This window comes from Sturnira hondurensis, unplaced genomic scaffold, assembly GCF_014824575.4.
Source record: "Sturnira hondurensis isolate 20B ecotype Veracruz unplaced genomic scaffold, ASM1482457v3 Scaffold0000880, whole genome shotgun sequence".
NCBI lineage: Eukaryota > Metazoa > Chordata > Mammalia > Chiroptera > Phyllostomidae > Sturnira > Sturnira hondurensis.
The window spans coordinates 23,416,339-23,437,175 of NW_028073511.1; the positions used below are offsets into that span (position 1 = coordinate 23,416,339).

The window sequence follows — 20,837 nt, forward strand, 5'->3', positions numbered from 1 at the left end:
CAGTCTCCTGCAGGTATCTTGATGTTCTCTGCTTCCACCTACTCCTTTCTTTGTGTGTGTGTGATCAGCTGGAGGGGGAGGCAAAATGGTTTATGACAGCAGGAGAGTACTTTATGATATTTACAGTCACAGCTGGCAGAGAAGAGATAGAAGATCTTTAGGCTCTATATAGTGTTAACTGTAATCTTCAACCCAATTTGCCACCTCTAGGAAAGGATAGACCAAAGATAAGTCTCTTGTTGGGGAGGGAAGGCTTGTGAGTTGTATCTAGAAAGCAGTGAGGTTGCGGGTGGTCAGATTTTGAGGTCAGGTGAGAGTAAAGAATAGTAAATAGACGTAGCGTGTGAGCAAGTAGAGTTAATCACTACAGTAATAGAATTCAGGAACCCGTAAAGTGGGCTAAGACCCAAGAGATGCGTTGTGAAGTATTTACAGTGGTATAGAAAGCAACAGACAAACGAACACACAAAAAAAGGGCAAGAGAAGTGAGGAAAAAGCAATAAGTTTGGGGTGAAATGAAGAGGGACTAAAACAGGAAAAAAGAAAGGAGAGGAACAGAGTACTGAAAGATACAGCAACAATAAAATTAAAAAATATATACGATTACTGAAAAAAGTTTAAAAATAAAAGTTAAAAAAAAAAACCAACAACAAAAACTCCTTTCTTGTTGGTTTCAAACTGACCAACCCAGTTTTTCTGGTTTCGGTGGGACCCCTGTGTGGGCTGGGTTGTAGGCCCAGGCGCACACCCGCCCACTAGCCAGGCTACCAGACTGGGGTGCGGGCGCCCGCCCACCTGACAGCCTGCCTTGGTCCCACGGTATCTGGCACTGTCCTGTGGCTGGGTGAGAAGCAAGTCAAGCTGCCTTCACGGGAGAACACCTCAGTACACTTTCCAGTAAAAACTTCTCCAGAAAGCGTGCCTCTCAGTCTAGCCCAATCTCCAACCTGAGTGGTTAAGACAATGCTTCTCTCAAATTTCCTGGGCTGGCAGGCTGGTGGGCTGGCGACCACAGTGATTGCAACTGAACACGGCCCCCTGTCCTTGCCACCCTCCCTGCACACCTAGGCAGACAGGTCTCTGCCACCCAGCCCCACCTAGATGGTGAGGCGGGGAGCCATCTCTTCCAGGGACCCCACAGCCAGCCCAATGCTCCACTGGGTGCTGGGCTCCCTACGAGTCCTCCGTTGCACAGGCCAAAGACGGAAGCCTCTACACCCCTAACACAGTGGCAGCGGCGGCTCTGAGGCGTTTGGGCTGGCCCAGGGCAGCCGGTCCTGCCACTGCCGCTTTTGTCTTTACTCACAGTTTCTGGGCTCCTGCTGAGTCCTCTGTGGCAGACGCCCCAACACTGGCCATAGACAGAAGCGGGAGCTGCGGCATTAGCAGCTCCGAGGTCTTTTCGCGCCGGCTAATGGCTGCCGCCGGTCTGGCCGCCTCCGTCCTTACTCGCGTCCCTGAGACCCCAAGGACCTCTAGCTGTCTGGTTTGTCACTATCTCTGGTCTCTTCTTTTCATAAATGCTGGGGAATTGTTGGTTGGGGAATTGATTGCGCTGTTCTTCTGTAAATCTGCCAGGATTTTCCCCCAGGTGTAGGAGAACTGCAGTCGCTCCGTCCTACTCCGCCGCCATTTTCTTCTCCTCCTCTTGTCTGATTGTTTTGAATAGGACTTCCAATACTATGTTGAATAGAAGTGGTGAAAGTGGGCAACCTTGTCCTCTTCATTATCTTTTTTGTAATCACAGTGCCAGATGCATGTCATGGCTGCTGCGTAAGCACTCGTATTGTGTCCAAACATGCAGTTCCCTTGGAACTTTATTTTAAATTTAAGGTTTTTGTTTTGTTTTATAACCTGAAAGATACACATTTTTATTTTTAATTAGAATAAATTTGAATAAGATCAAAGGGAGTGAGTTAGACAACAGATATATCCATGGATATGTCCAGGGGCCAAATTTCATTCGGAATTACAGGAAGGAATATACATAAAATTTTTGTGAATTTTGTACAAGAATCAACATGTTATAAAATTCCCTTTTAGAAAGCCCTTTACTACTCTATCTACAAAACAAGAAGAAATTATTTACAATAATATATAGGGTCTGGAACTAATAAATCTCCTTTTTTATTACAAAGCCACAAGCATGTAATTCTTTATCATAACAATATCACAGTAAAGCATACCATATGACATTTTAGATGAAATGTTGAAATTGCTGTCCATCTCATGTGAGGCATTCATGTACTATACCAAGCACACTCAAGCAAGCCTTACTTCTGCTGACCTGTATGTCACTTGAGAAGAAATTATTCTAAAGACATCAATGTTGTCACAGAAGTAGAGAAACACTTCTGAGAATATCTGATCAAGGTTGGGAAAAACTTTTTCATTTTCAGAAAAAGGGCAAAGGAAAACCTGTGTATATAATAGAAAAAGTAGAAAGCTTAATAAAATAGCAGCTTAAACTGTATAGAGAAGTTGAAAGAAACAAAGGAAATTCCAGGACAGAAATGAAATGAGCAAGTTCAAAACCCAAAGTCTGTATAAGAATCAGAGTTTCTGGTTTTGAATCTTAGGGCAAAGAAGGTAAGTATACTTTCTCGACCTCAGGTGAGTGTCCCCTTTGTACCTGCCACCACAAAGAATCTATTGAGAGCTCTCTTTATGTCCTTGTTCCTGAGACTGTAGATGAAAGGGTTCAGCATAGGTGTGACGACAGTGTACAATACTGAGGCAATTCCACTTGACTGTGAGTTGTGGGTAACAGCAGAGCTGAGATACACTCCTAGGCTCGTACAATAAAATAAGGAGACAACTGAGAGATGAGATGCACAGGTGGAAAATGCTTTAAACTTCCCCTGAGATGGTGGGATTGTCTTTATGGAGGACACAATCTTAGAGTAAGAGTAAAGGATCCCAGCCAGGGGACCACCACCTAGTAGCATAGTTACAAAATAAATCACAATGTTATTAAGAAAAGTGTCAGAACAGGCAAGTTGGGTCACCTGATTGAGTTCACAGAAAAAGTGGGGGATTTCCAAGCCTGGGCAGAAAGACAGCCTCAACACCATCAAGCATTGTAACAGGGTATTCATGGCACTTATGATCCAGGACACCAGAAGCAGCAGTCCACAGAGCCGGGGGTTCATGATGACCGTATAGTGAAGGGGGTGACAGATGGCCACAAAGCGGTCATAGGCCATCACAGTCAGGAGGATATCATCCAACCCTCCAAAGAGTAAGAAAAAACACATCTGAGTGATACATCCTGCATAGGTGATGGCTTTGCTCTGTGTCTGGATGTTCACTAGCATCTTTGGGATGGTGGTAGAGGTGAAACAAATGTCTACCAAGGACAAATTGAAGAGGAAGAAGTACATGGGTGTGTGGAGGTGGGGGTCTGAGCTGACCGCCAGGATGATGAGCATGTTTCCCAACACAGTGATCAGGTACATGGAGAGGAACAGCCCAAATAGGATGGGCTGCAGTTCTGATGCCTCTGATAGTCCCAGGAGAAGAAATTCTGATACTCTTGTAAGGTTCCCTGCTGCCATGAGGTGGAGGTGACTTTCAAGAAAGAGAAAAAGAACATGAGTAATTTTCACAAAAAGCAGTATTACTCACATGGCTGTAGTGCTACTTATTTATATGTTGTAGTTAAAATATTAATTTCAGTATTTTGGGATGGATCTCTTCCCTCTATGATTTTTCTGTGTTAACCAGAGCATGAATTTTTCCCCAATCTGTTTTTTTCCTAAGGTGTTAGCCTAATTACAGTATTAAGAAGAAACTATTCACATTGAGTGCTGATTATGTTTTCTGCACTGTCTAAGCTGTGAGTAGATGGTGCTGAAGAACACAAATTTCTATAAGTCAATAGAAAAAGACTGGAAAAAGAATATAGAAGCAAAAGATAAAAATAAATATAACATTGCAAATGGTGACAAATCCTATGAAGAAAACAAAAGCAGGTCTAAAGGGAAAATATCCAGGCTGTTCTGTTTTTTTATGGGTTTTAGGCAAGACATGCTGACAAGTGCCATTTGCACGCTCAACCCAAGAGAGAAAGGGAAGGAGATCAAGGTTGTATGAGCAAGTGTGTACCTGGCAGTAGGGATGGCTGGTACCAAGGCCTTAGGGAAGAGCCAAAGGGAGTTAGAAATTTGCTCAAAGGTGATGTCACAGTATATAATGGGCCTGGGTTATGATTTTTTCTGGTTTCTTCCAGTCAGTGAGTCTCAACTGGTAATGACTTTACACCTAGCAATGTTTGAAGGGATACCACTAAACATCTACAATTCATGTTCACACAAATAAATGCCCTTGTATTTATAATCCATCCTTAAGTTTAAATTGTACAAGGTAACAAAATCTAGTTTAGACCAGCATTTCTTCAGTTTCAAACGCATATAGTATACCCAGATTTCTAATTCAAATTCAGAATCTGACTCAGCAGATCTTTCAGTCTCAGAAAAGCTGTGTATCTGACAAGTGCCCAGGTGGTGTTGATGCTGCAGGTCCTGTCTGTGGACTGCTCTCTGGGAAGAAAGGCTGTGGTTCTGTGTTAGACTCAGTTACAAGTTGTTTCAGTTCTTGTGATTCAAACATCATCTTTGTGTAGAGTTTTGGTGGAAGAGTGTACTCACTCACTCCAGAGGCTATGATTAAATCTGTGTATCCTTTATATAAAGGCCCTTGAGTGACACATACTGATAGTATTCTGCAAAACAATTTGTAGCTGGCAGATTTCTGACTTGTAGAATACCTATTAAGATATTCATATCCTAATCCTGAGTATGTTTGAATATGATGTTTTTTTATATCAACTGGAAGGATAGGGTAGCAGAAGGAACAGGGGTGCAATCAGCTGACTTGAAGGTAGAAGATGAGTAGGATCATACAGGGGGGCAAAGTCAGCACAGTACTCATCTAGATGCAGAGAGGGAGACCAGGAGAAAATGTGACACTGCTGGCTTTGATGAAGGTGGGAGGTCCCTGTGCCAAGGAATGTAGGTGGTCAGAACACAAACTGGAATTAAGGAGAAGACAGCTCTCCCCTGTCTCTCTTAGGTTTTCCCTGAGCCTCTAGAATGGACCCAGCTTTGCAGACACCTTGAGATTAGCCAGAGAGACTCATGCCAGGCTCTGGCAGCTAGAACTGTACACCCATATCTGTGCTCACTGAGAACGACTGGTGTGGGAATGCTTCCTAGCAGTCTCGGCAGTCTAATAGAGTCAGTCATCCAGTAACATGTGATGGAAGGGCTGAGTTTAAGTGTCTGCATTTGTTAGCTTCCTTGGGTAGGCATTTTACTCTGAAAATCCACAGGGAATAGAACAGAAATTTTAAAATATTTGGAGATTTCCACCTCGTTAGCTGGAACAATGACGTCATCATGAAATAAATATAAACATGAAGTAGGATGTCTTGGTGTCATTAAAATTTAAGGTACAATGTGTGGCCCTAATTTTTTCATTCCTGAATTTTCAAAACTATTCTTTCTCAGCATGATACTTTGACTAGAATAGGGTGAGTCCTCAATTTATATTCTGAAGAGCATGGCAGAATCTCTCATTCAATGCATAGAAAAATGTGCACTGCAAGGAAAGGCTGAGTGTGGGATAGGAATTTCTACTAATTGTTTGAATAGAGACATAAAAGGGCACAAAATCCTAAAATATATTAGCCTCACCAGTAATGAAGTAGAACTACTTAGGATTCCACTTAGACTTACTAAATATTTTCTCATGTGAATATGCAGTGTGAGAGAAGATACTGCAATGTCTCCTTAACTGCTACCGCAAGGTGCTGTCTACTTCTACTGCTACTGCTACTGCAGTAGAAGTAGACAGCACTGCTACTTAACTGCTTAACTGCTTAAGCAGTTAACTGTTTCCTTAACTGCTACTGCAAGGTGATGTCTAATTCTACTGGCTGGATCTTCCAATGAATAGAAAACATGCTGAAATACACCCTGTCTTGGAATTTTAGTACAAATGTTCTCAATTCACTGCACTGCTCTCCACACCCAATGTTCCATTTCCTTCTCCCCAAACAGGAAATTCACTCACAAGTGTTTTCATTTTCCTGTAGCCATTTCATGCATCTCATTCATTGTACAGCATCATCCGACTGGACTCCCAGGCCCATTACTTGGCCTTGGAGAGCAGACTCAAACAGACACATCCTTGTTAACATATTAAGTAAGTTAAGTATAAATTAGTTCCTTAACTAAAAATACAAACAGAGATACCTGGTCTCAGGACTGGGATGATTATGGTCCTAGTGCCTCAGTAAAAGTTCTCAGGTTCCATTCTCTCTGACCTTTTCCTTATGTACCGACCAGGCTCTTAGACTCCCCTGGATGGGTTTTCTGAAAGGAAGATTTTCCGTGTGTAAGTGAGAATTTCTCCCTGTAGGGCTGATGATGGAGACTGAGGCTCTGTCCCACACAAGACAGTAGGAAGGAGTGAAGCATCAGTTCTTGAGCAAGACTTAGGAATCAACAGCAACAACCATGTCCTGTCCACTATCATTGTACAAGCTCAGGTACTGCATGAGGAGATATTCAGAACTCTCTGTATATTGGCTTGACACATTTCCCTTGTGTTATTCCTACATCTAAGCATGTGATTTCCCCCAGGGCCTCTGTAATTAACAGGAAGACAATTTTTCCTAATGATTCTCAGATCTCAAAAGACCATGGTAGAAGCCAGGTGGATTTAGATTTTTTTTTTTTTGGTTTCCAGAGTTTGGCTTTATTTTGCTGTACAGAAATCATTTTCAGCCATTTTGAGGTAGACATCATTGAAGGAAAGGCTCTGTCAAATTAATACTGCATTTCACTGCAGCTTGGTCCATTGAAGAAGCCACATCTGGGATACAAAAGAAGCTTCTACATTTACCTGCTTTATGATAGGTTTCTTATTCCTTTGGTCTCACCAATTTTATCAGATTAAAACACCGCACACAGGCTTACTTCAAAATGACTCTTGAAGTCTCAAGTTCAGTTAGAATTTTAGGCCCACATAAACCAATCTTTGTGGCTAGGTTACATGGGAACTATCATAATACTTGACAGGACACAAAATGTAAAGCTATAAGGAAAATGTCAAGATGCTGTCCCAAAATATGGAATATTTAATTTCAAATCTTAATGTCAAGAGGACAGATGGCACATAAATTGTATTGGTCCAGCTCCTGAGCAGCAGAAGCACATAACTGCAAAGGCTATATGATTAAAAGATACAAACACTGTATCAAGTTCTCTGTATCAGTATCACAATGTTGTTTTAAAACTTACCCTTCACAGAAAAAAAGCCAGCTTTGGTTAAACAGTACAGAATGTGGTCACCTGTCAATTCTGAATAGCCACTCCATGAAAACAAGTTAATACTCAATATTAGAAAGGGGAGTTGTATTTACTGGTGCCGCGCTCTGCAATCTCTTAGTTCATATTACAGAGGCAGGCCTTACAATATTGATTTCATACAATATGCATTATTTGCCAAATTTTAAAGTTTGTCTAGTTAGATGGCAACACAGACTGCTGTTAGTCTTCCCCATAGATGTCATTTTTCTTGCACTTCATTTCCTCAAAGTCAAACTCGGTTTCTGTCATCCTTTTATAGATGTCTTTAATGTCATCACACGTTGTCTCAAAGTGAGTTATAGCATCACATGTATGGGAAATAAAGATCTGGCTTTCTGTTCCCAAATCTTTTGGTACAGGCAGGTCACTGATGCTAAAGAATTTCTGTTCAATTGGTTCCAAGAGCTCCAAAGCTGGTTTGATTTCTTTCTTGGGTTCCTTTGTCTCCACAGTTGTACTGACTAGGGCGATGTACTTCCCTTGTGCTGCCACATTGTGTGCAGAAGAGATCATGCAGACATAGATATCTGACTTCCTGTTGACCTGGTTCTGAGGCATAATGATCTGACAGGATTTGGCATCATTGGTGTTTTTGATGGGGTGACTGAGGATACAGATAACTCAGGTCACCTGACCTACTTTTTCTACCTCATCTTTTACATAGCTGGGGTCACAGATGAGCTGCTTACAATGAGCAATCTCTCCTTCAGATTTAACACCAATCACTTTTCCACTTTCCACAATGATTTCTTCAGTTGGTTTATTCAGCATGTAGGAAATTCCATAAATAGCATTTAGCCTAGAAAATTTTTTAAATTACAATTGGTACTTTATAATTGTTTCAGCTACTGAAGTCTCCTTTCTTAGATTTTAATGAGTTAAAGGCAATATATATTTGTTCATTTGCCTTCTAGAAAGCATTAGTTTAAGTCATTAAAGCATTAATTATAAAATAATCAAAACCATGAAGTGATGTCTCATATTCACAGTTACTAACTTTAAATCAAATTTAGATTTTATGACTCCTTGTCTTGGGTCTCATTGCTTCCCAGAGGTCTCACCTCCTAGTACTTTTTTCTAACACCGAGTGAACATTTTCTCCAAAGTCTGAGACTATGAAACCCATCAGAACCAGGTAGTCCCTTTGGTACCCAAGAATTTATTTGTGGTGGCAACACCACCCTGTTGTCTCCAGAGCATTGCTATCCCCTCTTCAGTGAGGGGAGAACTGTGTTCCTTTGGTATGCAATCCTGGCTACCACACTGCCTGATTTCCTGATGTGTTTGTCAAAATAAATAGAAATTTCTTAATAATATCACAAGTTATGAGCTGTCATTTACTGTTTCATTATAAAATACGTGTTACCCTTTGATAGTTTTATGCTATATAATCTGAACTTAGTACCTTATAGACTTTTCTGATATAATTTTTGAAAAGTCCATTCTACTAGGTATTATTATCATGAACTGCATTTCCTTTTGTAGAAATGGGGCTGGAAGGGCTTTAGTGATTTGCTCAAAGTTATGAACTAAGTGAGGGGTGAACCTTGATTGAAATCTGCCAGGTTGCTTCCAGTTTTCAAACTCTGGGCCTGTGTTCTCCTCCTGAGATGATTTTGCCCCTGAAACCTGTGGAACGAGGCCATCAACCACCTACAGTAGCCCTTACAAATAATTATCCCACCCCTATTGTCAGCGTGAGGAGGTGACAAAGCCTAGTAAGGCTTAGACCAGCACTTCTTCAACTTCAAGGTGCATATGAGTCACCCAGGATTACTGTTCAGATGCAGGTCTTGGTGGGCCCAGTGGTTCTTAGAATCAAATTTGTTCCCAGGCCGTGTTGATGCTGCAGGAGCTGGTCTCTGGACTACAGTTTGAGTAGTATGGCTGGGTCTATGTTAGTGTCAGGTGTAGGTACTTTTAGGTCGTCAGAACCAAAAATTATTTGTATGTAACTTTGAATGGATAGTGTATATTGACTCAGTCTAGAAGCTGTTATAAATTCATTGTTCAATTATTTTATATAAGGATTTATGAATGACATATGATATGCTTCTGAAAAGTACCTAATTTGATTTGTTTGCATAAGGGCCCTTGTGTGACACTATGGAAATTGTTAGAGAAGAAAAATTTGCAGTAAGAAAAAGAAGAGCTTCTAAAGATAATTACATCATAATTCCCATAAACTTGTATTATGTTACTTTTCAATGCAAGACAGAATTAAAGTGGCAGATGGAATAGTTGACTAATCAGCTAATTTTAAGATAAAATGCCATGATTATGTAGTTGAGACTGATGTACTCACCATGGTCCTAACATTGGAACAAGATGGAAGAGTAGTTGGAACCAGAGGGAAACTGAAGGATACTACATGGCTGGCTTTGAAGATGGAGAAAGGGCCTAGTGGCAGGAGAAACTAGGGTAGCAGAGGAAATGGGATCCTCCCTGAAGCATCCAGAAGGAGCCTAGTTCTGCAGATATCTTGCTTTCAGCCCATTGACTCATCAGGCTTCGATCCCCCAGATCTATAGGTATATTAACTTGTTTCTTTTAAACCCGTAGTGTGTTAATTTGTTACAGCAGCAATAGCACTGTTATGCAGACACTTATTCAATTATTTTTAGGGGAAAGTGATTTAAAGGACCTCAATTCATTTACTTGCATCCCCTGGGTGAGGACCTTTTCTGTTGAAACAGCCAATCAGTAGAAGAAACATCTAAAGTCAATTTGGAGATTCTTCCCCATTAGCAGGTACAGATATCCCTACAGTATAAAAGAAAAGATGATTCTGACTTTGAAGTCTTTGGACATTGAGAGAGGAAAATAATTAAAGACAACTGCCCTGGCCATGAGGCTTAGTTAGTTGGAGCATCATTCTGTGTATCAAAAGGTTATGGGTTGGATTCCTGGTAAGGGCACTTGCATGGATTTGGGGGTTTGATCCTCCATTGGGGCATGTGTGGGTGGCAATGGATCAATCTTTCTCATTTGAGTCTCTCTCTCTTTCTCTACCCCTTTCTCTCGAATCAATGGAAACATGTCCTGAGGTGAGAATAAAAAATTACAGACAACCATACTGCTTAAAATCTTTGTGTGTAAGTTTGTGCACTTTTAAATCTTCCTTTTAATTCAACCTGTTACAATTTTCTTTCCTGTCCTCTTCAGTTTTCTCTGAAATTTCCTTTCAACATCGAAGATGGGAAAGGAGTTCATTTGTGTACATTTATGCAATTAAATGTTTATTTATTAACTCACTATATTTATACATATACATATTATACAGACACATATACATATACACATAAACACACTACTAGCCCATAAGAGAGTCCTGACTCAACAAAGTATTTCCAGACATTTCATTTTTTCTGCACTACATTCATTAGATTTATTATTATTGCACATTACCATCAGAAATAAGAAAATGGGCTCAGGGAGATTCAATTTTTCAGAAATATGTAACAATGAATTTAAAACCTTTGTACATACATATCTTTGAATTACGTAAACATGGACACATGTAATATGCATTCTTAATTTTGTAAGGCTCATTTAATTAAGCAAACTGTACATTTTAAATATGAGCAAGAAAAAACCTAATGATGCATGGCTCAGGGTAAGATGTAGAGCACAGGTAGCTGAGCCACACTTTAATGGGGTGGGAGAAATGTCACTGGGTAGGGAGCAATGTGTCTTAAATGGATATTAAAAAGTAGCATTAATTTAAGGTAAATCACATATATTTGTAAACTAAAAGATTAGCTTACATATATAAATAGAGTAAACTGACATAAATTGGTTCAAGACAGGGTGCAGGTCAGCCTTACATGACTTCATGGATGAGCTATAGACACTCAGTGCAGAGACTCACTGCTGATGCAGACCCAGGAAATTCAGGGCAGAGATCAGAACAACTCCCATCACATAAACCCATTTGAGAAAAAAGGTGTTTTAATCATATAGCATTTAGGACAAGTTGTTAGACAGCATTAGCTAATTGGTACAATAATCCAGGCACACAAAACCGAGGGCAATTATTAATAACTTTCCGTTTCTCAATTTTTGGTATATGTGCTGAGATTTTGAGACAGCATTTGTGATCATTCAGTTATTGGAGTTTATTTTGGATAACTGGATTAACAAATGACTCTATTTAGGTTCCTCCAAGGTAGCATGGATAGATTCTATTTGGGTTCCTTCCAGGTAATGTGGATAGGTTGGAAGGATTTGCATGTTTAGCATAAAAATGGTAACCCTGCATCACAGGCCTGGGAAGCAATTCAAGCCCTCTTGTGCATCACCCTCTGGTCATGGAGAAGGAAGAGATTCCAGCGCATGAGGAGATATGAATGAATAATATTGATGTAGTTCATATGCTGTCTATCTCATAATTAGGCCAAATTTTAGAAAAGTGGAGATATTTTGTTTAGAGCTACAGGGGAATTGTATTTGTACACAGAATTATAATTTTGAAGAACAAACAGGAAAATAATTGAGTAATAAAGTTAAAAATATACTAACCATCCTTTACCTCAGTGAAAAAAGGCTGTTGCACATAGAATCCATTTTCTATAGAACTGGAGTAGATTACAACATGAAAAAATATTTTGCAGAGTAATCAAGTAATTAATGCTTTTCCACTTTTGTTTAATTTTGACTGAAGCTCATATTAGGTCAATCTGTTTGAAAAATTTGTCTTTCCATGTGGACCCTGCCTGAAGTATTTGATAATCAATGTTTGCCCAGAACAATGGTAGCCATTGAGGATACTGAACTGAATGAGAGAATAGAATCAGGCATCCAGTTTAAAATAAGCAGGCGGTGAAAGACAACTACCATATGATCTCACCTATAAGTGGAACCTAATCAACAAAACAAACAAGCAAGCAAAATATAACCAGAGACACTGAAATTAAGAACAACCTGACAGTAACCAGAGGGTTGGTGGGAGGGGATAATTGAGGGAAGGAAAGGAGGGAGAGGGGAAGGGTTTTCAGGAACAACTATAAAGGACACATGGACAGAACCAAGGAGGGTGGAAGCAGGGGAAAAAGTGGGAGTGGCTGGGGTGTGGAAAAAGTGGTGAGGGGTAAATGCAGACAACAGTACTTGAACAACAATAAAATAATTTCAAAGATAAAAGAACAAACTGATGGTAACCAGATGGGAGGTGAAAGGAGGATAATGGGCAAAGATAGGGGAGAATCATGAAGGAACATATATAAGCAACCCACGACAAAGCCAAAGTGGGGAAGAATTGGAGGTGGGAGGTGGGGGGAGGTGGGGTGGGAGAAAGTGATGGGGGGCAAATGGAGACAACTCTACTTGAACAACAATAAAAAAATAAAATCATTAAAAATCTATTTGATTAGAAAAAACAATCTGCAGAATGTGAAAACCCACGTTAGCAGGAAGAACAGTTAAGGGAGTGAAGTAGACTAGAAAGACAGACCAAAGTGGAAACTGTATGTCACATTTCCCAGTGAAAATGTCACATGAAGCGATTTAGTTAACAAGTGGAGTTTATTTCATGTGGGTAATACAACTCATGAATATTCTTTCAGTAACACAAAAGAAAATTCTTGAGATCCCATGTACTATTTGAGAAGACATTATTCTTAGGAAGTCCATATGACCCCAGGAAATAAATCGGAATTTCCAAATATTTTTTTCTGAAACTTGGGAAAAGCTTCGTGAAAGTGAGATAATGGACAAAGAGAAAAAGTCTGTATATTAGAGCAGAAAGCATGATAAACTGAATGAATTACTTCTATTTTTAGAGAAGTTGAATTTAGATAAGTGGATATTCTAGTAAATAAGTAAAAGAGGCATATTAAACTTTCTGCGCCCATTGATGTCCCTCTCCACAGACTGGTGGCAGGACCTGCTCTAACTTGTACTTTACTCTGAAGTCTTCAGGAGCAAGATGGGCATTGTCAACCTGCAGAGCAGTGTGAGCTTTGTTCACAGAAGCTGCAAAGACCTGAGCCGTTGGGTCCTTGATGGTCTTGAAATGATGTCCCCAGTGTTTGTATTGGGGCCCTGTTTTCTCTAGGTGTTTCTGGAATATTCTTTTCCATCTCCAGTTATCAGTCTCCAAGCTTCTCACTGTGTCCAGGTAGAAGGCCAGGTGGTCATACAGACATTGCCTAGCTACTTTCTGGCTCTGGATGCCCTCTATGCCTGCCAGAACCCCGGTCATCTCTGCATCCAGGACCTCCAGATTCATAGCTGATCCACACACTGGGACATGGAGATCTGGGAACCTGGGTCCCCAGAGCCTGAAGAGATGCTGTTTGAGCTGCTGGCTGGTCAGGCTGGTGGCTGTGCAACTGAGGAATCCCAGGGTCTGGTAGTTTGTGGAGAATTGGGACAGGCTTTGATGCTCATGTTGTTCAGGGACAAAGGACAAAGGCCCAAGTCCCGATTACAATATTTTCTTAAATAATTTATTAATTAATTTAGGTGTAAAGAGGAAGATGGAAAGAGAGAGAGAAAGAACAAAAGGAAAGCGTGATGAGACAGAGAGAGAAATACTGATCTGGTTTCCACTTTTTGATGCATTCATTTGATGCTTCCTGTATGTGCCCTGAATAGAGAAATACAAAACAACCTGAAAACAATTAATTAAATGGCAATGACTATATTCCTATTAACAATTACTTTGAATGGAAATAGATGAAATGCTCTAATGATATGACAAATGCATAGAAAGATGTGATACACACACACACACACACACACACACACACACACACACTATAGAATATTACTTAGTCCCCAAAAGTATGTGATCTTGCCATTGTGACAACATGGATGGACTTAGTGGGTATAAAGCTAAGGGGAATAAGTCAGACCAAGAACAACAGTTAGATTAACAACTGAAGGAGATAGCCAGGGACAGCAGATCCCTTGAAGTATCAAAGAGGATGGTCAAGGTCAATTGGGGTCAACACCTGACATCACCAGAGGCAGACCCAGAAAGAAAAAAAACTAGTAAACGTAAAAGGCTACTGAGTTGAAAGCACTGGGGTCTTCTCCATGATTTGCGATATTTTCTTACCTGAATAGCCTTTTCACATTCATTTCTTGTCCAGCAAGTTTGTACATGTTGTCACTAGATTTTATACTATCATGTATTCCAGTTGACATATTTTGCCCCTCCCTCTTCTTAGCCCATTTTCCCTCCCCCCTTCCTCGCATTATTTACATTTCAAATTTTGTTTTCTCTCTTCCTACAACTTGTTTTCATTCTGCACTCTTACTATTTCTTCCCCACCCAGACACACAAAACCAATTTTTTTTTGCCAAGGGTCATCTCACCTCCTTTTTACCTTCTCTTAAAATACTCACATTCTTTCTCCACCTTAAACAATCTTTGCTAGTTGGCTGTGGGTAGGGTAGTTGTTGTTGCATTATTTATTCAATTTTATCTCTAGAGCCTTACTAATTCTGTGTTTCAAGTATGAAATCTTAATGGTCCCTTCTACTACTTGTTTTTCCTCTTACATTTTAATTTTGCTGTCTTACAATTAGCCTGTTATGTTTTTTTGTTTATTTTTGTCTATTTTCTATTTCTTTTCCATTCTGACCTTTTTCTTTTTCTTTCTTCTTCTGTTTTTATTTTTTTCTGTCTCCTTATACACCAAATTTTCATTTTTCCCTCTCTTAGGGAAATTCCTTTCCGCTTTTATTCCTCACTGTTAGTATTCCCTTTCCCTCTATTATTTCCAAATGACTTCCCATTCCTCTAAACATCTCTTAGACATTACTTTGTTTCTTTTCCCCCCTTATTTTTACTTTTCTTTTTCCCATCTTATAGATGTTATCATATACCATCAATATTAATTTTATGTTGTTTCTTGTTGATAGTAGTGTGGTGTATCTTTCTCTCCAATTTGGCTCCTAAATTTTTATTAATTATTTATTTTTCCTTCCTTTTTTCTCTTTCTCACTTTATTTTATTTCATATTATTTTAATTTCTGTTTAAGCCAAATACTATATGTTTCCCTTCTCTACTCCATTCCACATTGTTCATTCCCTATTTTTATTCATGATGCAAATTTACCTTCTCTGTTTCTCTTGCTCCAACTCCCAACTCTTATTAGTGCTCCTCCCTCTACTATCTCAAAATCATTTGTCTTTCAGTAGGTCATTTCATATCTGCTCTCCTTTCTTATATAGTCTTAAATTCTTTACACCATTATTAATACTGGTTCATTTACAGTTGATAGTGGGATTGTGGAGGATAGTTACTTTTGTGGTTGTTGGTTTCTTTCCTGGGCTTTGTGGCTTTATTCTGGCAATAGCTTCACAACATCATACAAGACATGGTCGGTTGAGTGACCCTCAAGCAACCAGCTAAAGAAAAGGACGCACCAAAGAATGACACAACAACAATCAACCCAATTAGATCCAGAGAACGAGCATAAAGGGCATCCCACGAGCACCAAGTTCAGGTGACCAAGGAGACTGCACCACTGACTCTGACAGGCCATAGATGTTCACACAAGTGAAAATAGATCAATTTAAGAAAGAGAAGCAAACAAGAATAGTCTCATCAAAAAGTGGGAAGACAAAGAAACAACCCCAAGGAAAAAAAGAATCCTCAAAAAGAATGCTAAATGAAATAGAGGCAAATTAGCTATCAGATATTAAGTTTAAAACGATGGTTATAAGACAGCTCAGTTCAAATTACCAAAAACTACAGAGAAACTACAATGAACTAACTGGAAACTACATCAGCAGAAAAAAGGGACATAGAAACAATCAACAAGAGTCAAGAAGAAATGAAGAATACAATTTCTGAATTGTAGAACACAGTAGAAGGCATCAAAAGTGTACTGGATGAAGCAGATGATCAAATCAATAGCTGGAGAACAAGGGAGTAAAAAAACTTCCGGAAAAATGAATAAAAAAGAAAAAGACTCAAAAAGAACAAAGATGATTAAGGGAACTGCAGGACAACATGAAAACAATATCTATAATAGGGATAGCAAAAGGAGAAGAGAGGCAAGGAATAAAAAAGTTGTTTGAAAAATTAATGATGGAAAACTTCCCCAACTTGACAGCACAAACCACACAAGTCCAAGAAGCAGAGAGGGTCCCAGTCAAGAGGAACCGAAGGAAGCCCACCCCAAGACACATCATAAATACAATGGCACAATTCAAAGAAAAAGACAGACTCTTAAAGGCAGCAAGGGAGAAATAGGAAGTAATATACAAGGGAGCCCCGATTAGGCTAGCAGCTGACTTCTCAAGAGAAACATTACAAGCCAAAAGACACTGGCAAGAATATTCCAACTAATGAAAAGCAAAGGCCTGCAACCAAGGTTACTCTATTCAGCAAGGCTCTCAATTAAAGTGAAAGGCCAACTAAGGAGATTCCCAGACAAAAGCAGGCTAAAAGAATAAACCTCCACCAAACCAGCATTGCAGGATATGCTAAAGGGACTGCTTTAAGAAGAGGAAGAAAAACAGTGAGGGAGGAAGAAAGATACAAAGGGATAAAATGGCAATGGAAAAGTACCTATCGATAATAATCTTAAATATAAATGGATTAAATGTGTGAATCAGAAGACATAGGGTAGGTAGCTCAATGAATAAGAAAGCATAACCCACAAATATCCTGCCTACAACAGGTCTACTTCAAGACAAAAGACCTACACAGACTGAAAGGGAAGGACTGGAAAAAATTATGCCAAGAAAATGGACAAGAAAAAACAGCCAGGGTAGCAACACTTATATCTGACAAAGGAGACTTCAAAACAAAAGACATAATCAGAGTTGCAGAAGGACATTTTGTAATTCTCAAGGGAAGAATCCATCAAGGAGACATAAATATTATAAACATATGCACCCACCATAGAAGCACCAAAATATATAAGGAAATTCTTGGAGGACTTCTAGAAAGATATAGACAGCAACACAATTATAGTAGGGGTTTTTTAACATCCCACTCTCAACAGTGGATAGATCTTCTAAATAAAATATCAACAAAGATATTGTCGAACTGAATGACACATTAGATCAAATGGACCTAACTGGTATATATAGAACCTTGTATTCCACAGAAGCAAAACACACATTCCTTTCAAATGCACATGGAAGATTTTCAAAGGCAGACCACTTCATAGGACACAAAACAAGCTTCAAAAATTCAGAAAAACTGAAATCATGCAAAGTATTTTCTCAGAACACCAGTACTTAAAACTACAAACCAACCTCAAGGAAAAAATTCAAACTTGAAACTTATGAGGATGAAGATGGCAGTGAGGTAAGAGGGAAGAGATTCCACTCCTTCCTACATCCAGGAGAAAAACCTAGCCAATCTACAGAGGAACAGAGCAAACAGCCAACAGTACCCCAACATATATAAAAATAAGAGACCAAAAATTGTAGTGGACACTAGAAGTCAGACAGTAAGCAGAGTGCTTGAGGACAATAAGGTCCCAGGGATCAGCGCAGGGGCCAGCACAGCTGTATCTCCAGTGTGCTGCCCTCTGGATCTGCCACAGCGTCCTTGGAAGGGAGCCAAATCAACTAGTCCCTCCCCAGCCAAACAAGGTTTCAGTAGCACCCGGAGAGACCTAGTTGCTTGAATTCGCAGGGAGGGGAATAAGGACTAAATGGAAAACACACAGGGGCTGTGAGCACCCACGGAGTCTGTGGATGCTTGTTGAAGAGTTGAGAGTCACACAGTGGTGGGCCCTGGGCCCAATAGGTCCAAATCTGGCTAGAAAATTGGGCTGTGCTAGAGACTAGGCCACTGTACAGAGTGGTAGGCTTGAGTAGGCGGAATCTCTCAAAAAGTAAAAGTGAAAAGAGAGACACTGCTTGGGGAATTCTCCTGCAGCGGCCACTCTGGCCTCCTCCCCACCCAGCTGGGCAGTGATCTTGAGGTTGTGCAGAAGGCCCTGCGCACCCCCACAGCACTGGAAAGGGTGCGAGCCAAACCCATGGGTCCTAGACAGTTTGGCCAAGTGCATGCTTGCATCTCCCTTCCAAACCAGCCCACAGTGATAACCCCTGGGAAAGTATGCTCTGAGGAAGGCCTGGATCCCACACCCAAGGTGTGGGGAGAGGTGACAGGCTAGCTCTGGGCAGAGTGCACTGAGTGCAGATCAGGAAGGGAGAAAAGCCATACCAATCACCCTTCAGCCTGCTGCAGCCAACAATATCATAAAAACCAATTTGTGCTTGAACAATAATTAAATGAAAGAAGAAAATAAATATACTAATATCGAAAAAATGAATATGAAGGTACCTGTCAAAAAAGAAAAAAGAAAAAGAAAGAAAACCTGACTTGGTCAGTTTGAAACCAACAAGAGGCTTTTTTTTAAAAGTAATTTTAATTTTTAAAATTGTATTATTTTTTATATTTCAATTCCTTTTTTCTCTATTTCCTTCTTTCTTGTTTTATTCCTTCTTTCTTACTTCCCAATTTTATCTTTTCTTCCTTCCTTCTTCTGCTTTAAAAAAAAATACCTACAGGTGGGGAGAGGGGAGAGTATCACAGGGGAAAAGGGGAAGGACTCACATGAACCAGTATAAAGGACACATGGACAATAACGAAGGTGGGGGAGAAGATGGGAGGGAGGTGGGGAGCACTGAGGGGGCAGGGCTGGGAAAACAAGAAAGAAAACTGTACTTGAACTAGAGTTAAATAAAAATAAGAAAAAATACGTACAAGTGAGACAAAAAACCTGGAACTGGGAAATGACCAGAGTTAGACCCAAAGAGGGGGGCATCCAACAGTTGAGAGTGAGACAAATTTCACTTTGCTATTACAGAGAACCTGCAAGTTATTGCATATTTATATTACTATTTTTCATTATTCTTACATCTTTTATTTTAAGAGTAGTTTTGTATTCCTCTTCTTTCTGTATAGTCTTCTTTGCTTTGCTGGTTATATTGTATCATTTGACAGGTTTTCTGGGTTCTCTCTTTCATAGTGTATCGCTAATTTACTGTCCCTGACTTCACTTGTGTTCCACTAGCATATTATTCAAAGTCCTATACTGCCTATTCTTGTTATCCAGATCACATAGACTCTATCATATAATTGTTGTTGTAATATTATTGTAAATAACAGCTGTTCCATACAATTGTAAATACTTCAAAACATCCTTCCTAAATCTTAGCCCACTTCACATTTTTCAGAATTTTATTACTGTAGTGGGTAACTCTATTCTCTCACACAGTACACACATTTACTCTCCTTTACTCTCACCTTACCTCAGAATCTGACCTCCCACAACCTCACTGCTTTCTAGATCCAATTCACAATNCTCGTTCCCATTTTTCAAGCTCAGAATCTCCCCTAAGACAATCTCTAACTAATGTCCATAAAGAAAACGCATCAACAGGGGTTTTCTCTGGACCGTGAGCACGGTAGTGTTCACGAACACGTTCTCCTACCTTTTTCCAAGTTTCCATATTAATAGTACCTTCTTCCGGGAACCAAGGGCAAACTTGTTGAATAAAATCTACAAAACAATGTATTTGATTCTTAGAGGTAGCAATGCCTCGCCCCCTCAATAGGGAGCCAAGGACTTGTTCAAAAAGTCCCCGATCTGATGAATGTGAAATCCCCATGATTATGAACTCTCCAACCCCGCTCCCTGCTACTTTTATATTTAACTTACCGGTACCCCGTAGCAGCGGTCTTCTCGGGCTCCCCTATCCTCGTGATTAGGACTCTTCAGGTCCCCCCAGACCCCCTTTTTCCGGGTCTCTGTTATTCCAACCCCCTTTTTCCAGGTCCCTGTTTTTCGGGCGCCACTCTGCCGTAGCCCGCTGCAGCAAGCGTGGTCACGAGGTGAGGCGAGAGACTTAGAAAATAATGGAGAGGACCATAGCTCTGCTGGCATATGGCAACTTTATTCAAGAGACTGCTGGCTTATATGCAGAACTACAGTTGCCCGAGAACAATGCTGTTTTACAAAGGTTTGTACATTACCGAAGGCTATCAAGAGGGCAAGATGTTCTCACATCCTGAGAACATTAGCCCACAGATAGCAGTGTCCTCAAGATTATCTCTTTCCTGGAACATGACGCACATGCCAAGACCTTGTTCTTTCCTTCAAGGCTGAGAAGGAGAAGGTCCGGAAGATGTCAAGATACCCGCCGGCTCCGGGGACCAGAAACCAAGTCCCGCCACCGTTTTCACAGTGGGGGCTCTGTCCGTGATCCCCTGCAGCCTGGCGGGCCCCCACAAAAGAGAGCTGAAAGGGGTTTAGTGATTTGCTCAAAGTTATGAACTGAGTGAGGGATGGGCTTTGATTGGAATCTGTCAGGTTACTTCTAGTTTTCAAACTCTGGGCCAGTGTCTGACATGATTTGCCCCTGGAGACACTTGGCAATGTGTGGAGGGAGGCTTCTAACCACTTATAGTATCCATTGCATATAATTTTCCAAACCCTATTGTCAACCTGAGAAGGTGACTAAGCCTAGCCTAT

The 20,837-nt window shown here is 40.2% G+C and overlaps 1 protein-coding gene and 1 pseudogene across 1 annotated transcript; both read right to left on the bottom strand.

The window, feature by feature from the left end:
* Nucleotides 1-2,609: 2,609 nt before the first annotated feature.
* LOC118994344 (olfactory receptor 7A10-like) lies at nt 2,610-11,213 on the bottom strand. The gene is made up of 2 exons (XM_037056992.1): nt 11,204-11,213; nt 2,610-3,547 (listed from the first exon to the last, which is right to left on the bottom strand). Exons 1-2 carry the CDS (start codon nt 11,211-11,213, stop codon nt 2,610-2,612), a joined length of 948 nt encoding a protein of 315 aa, XP_036912887.1.
* LOC118993476 (rab GDP dissociation inhibitor beta-like) lies at nt 7,467-8,177 on the bottom strand (annotated as a pseudogene).
* Nucleotides 11,214-20,837: the final 9,624 nt, after the last annotated feature.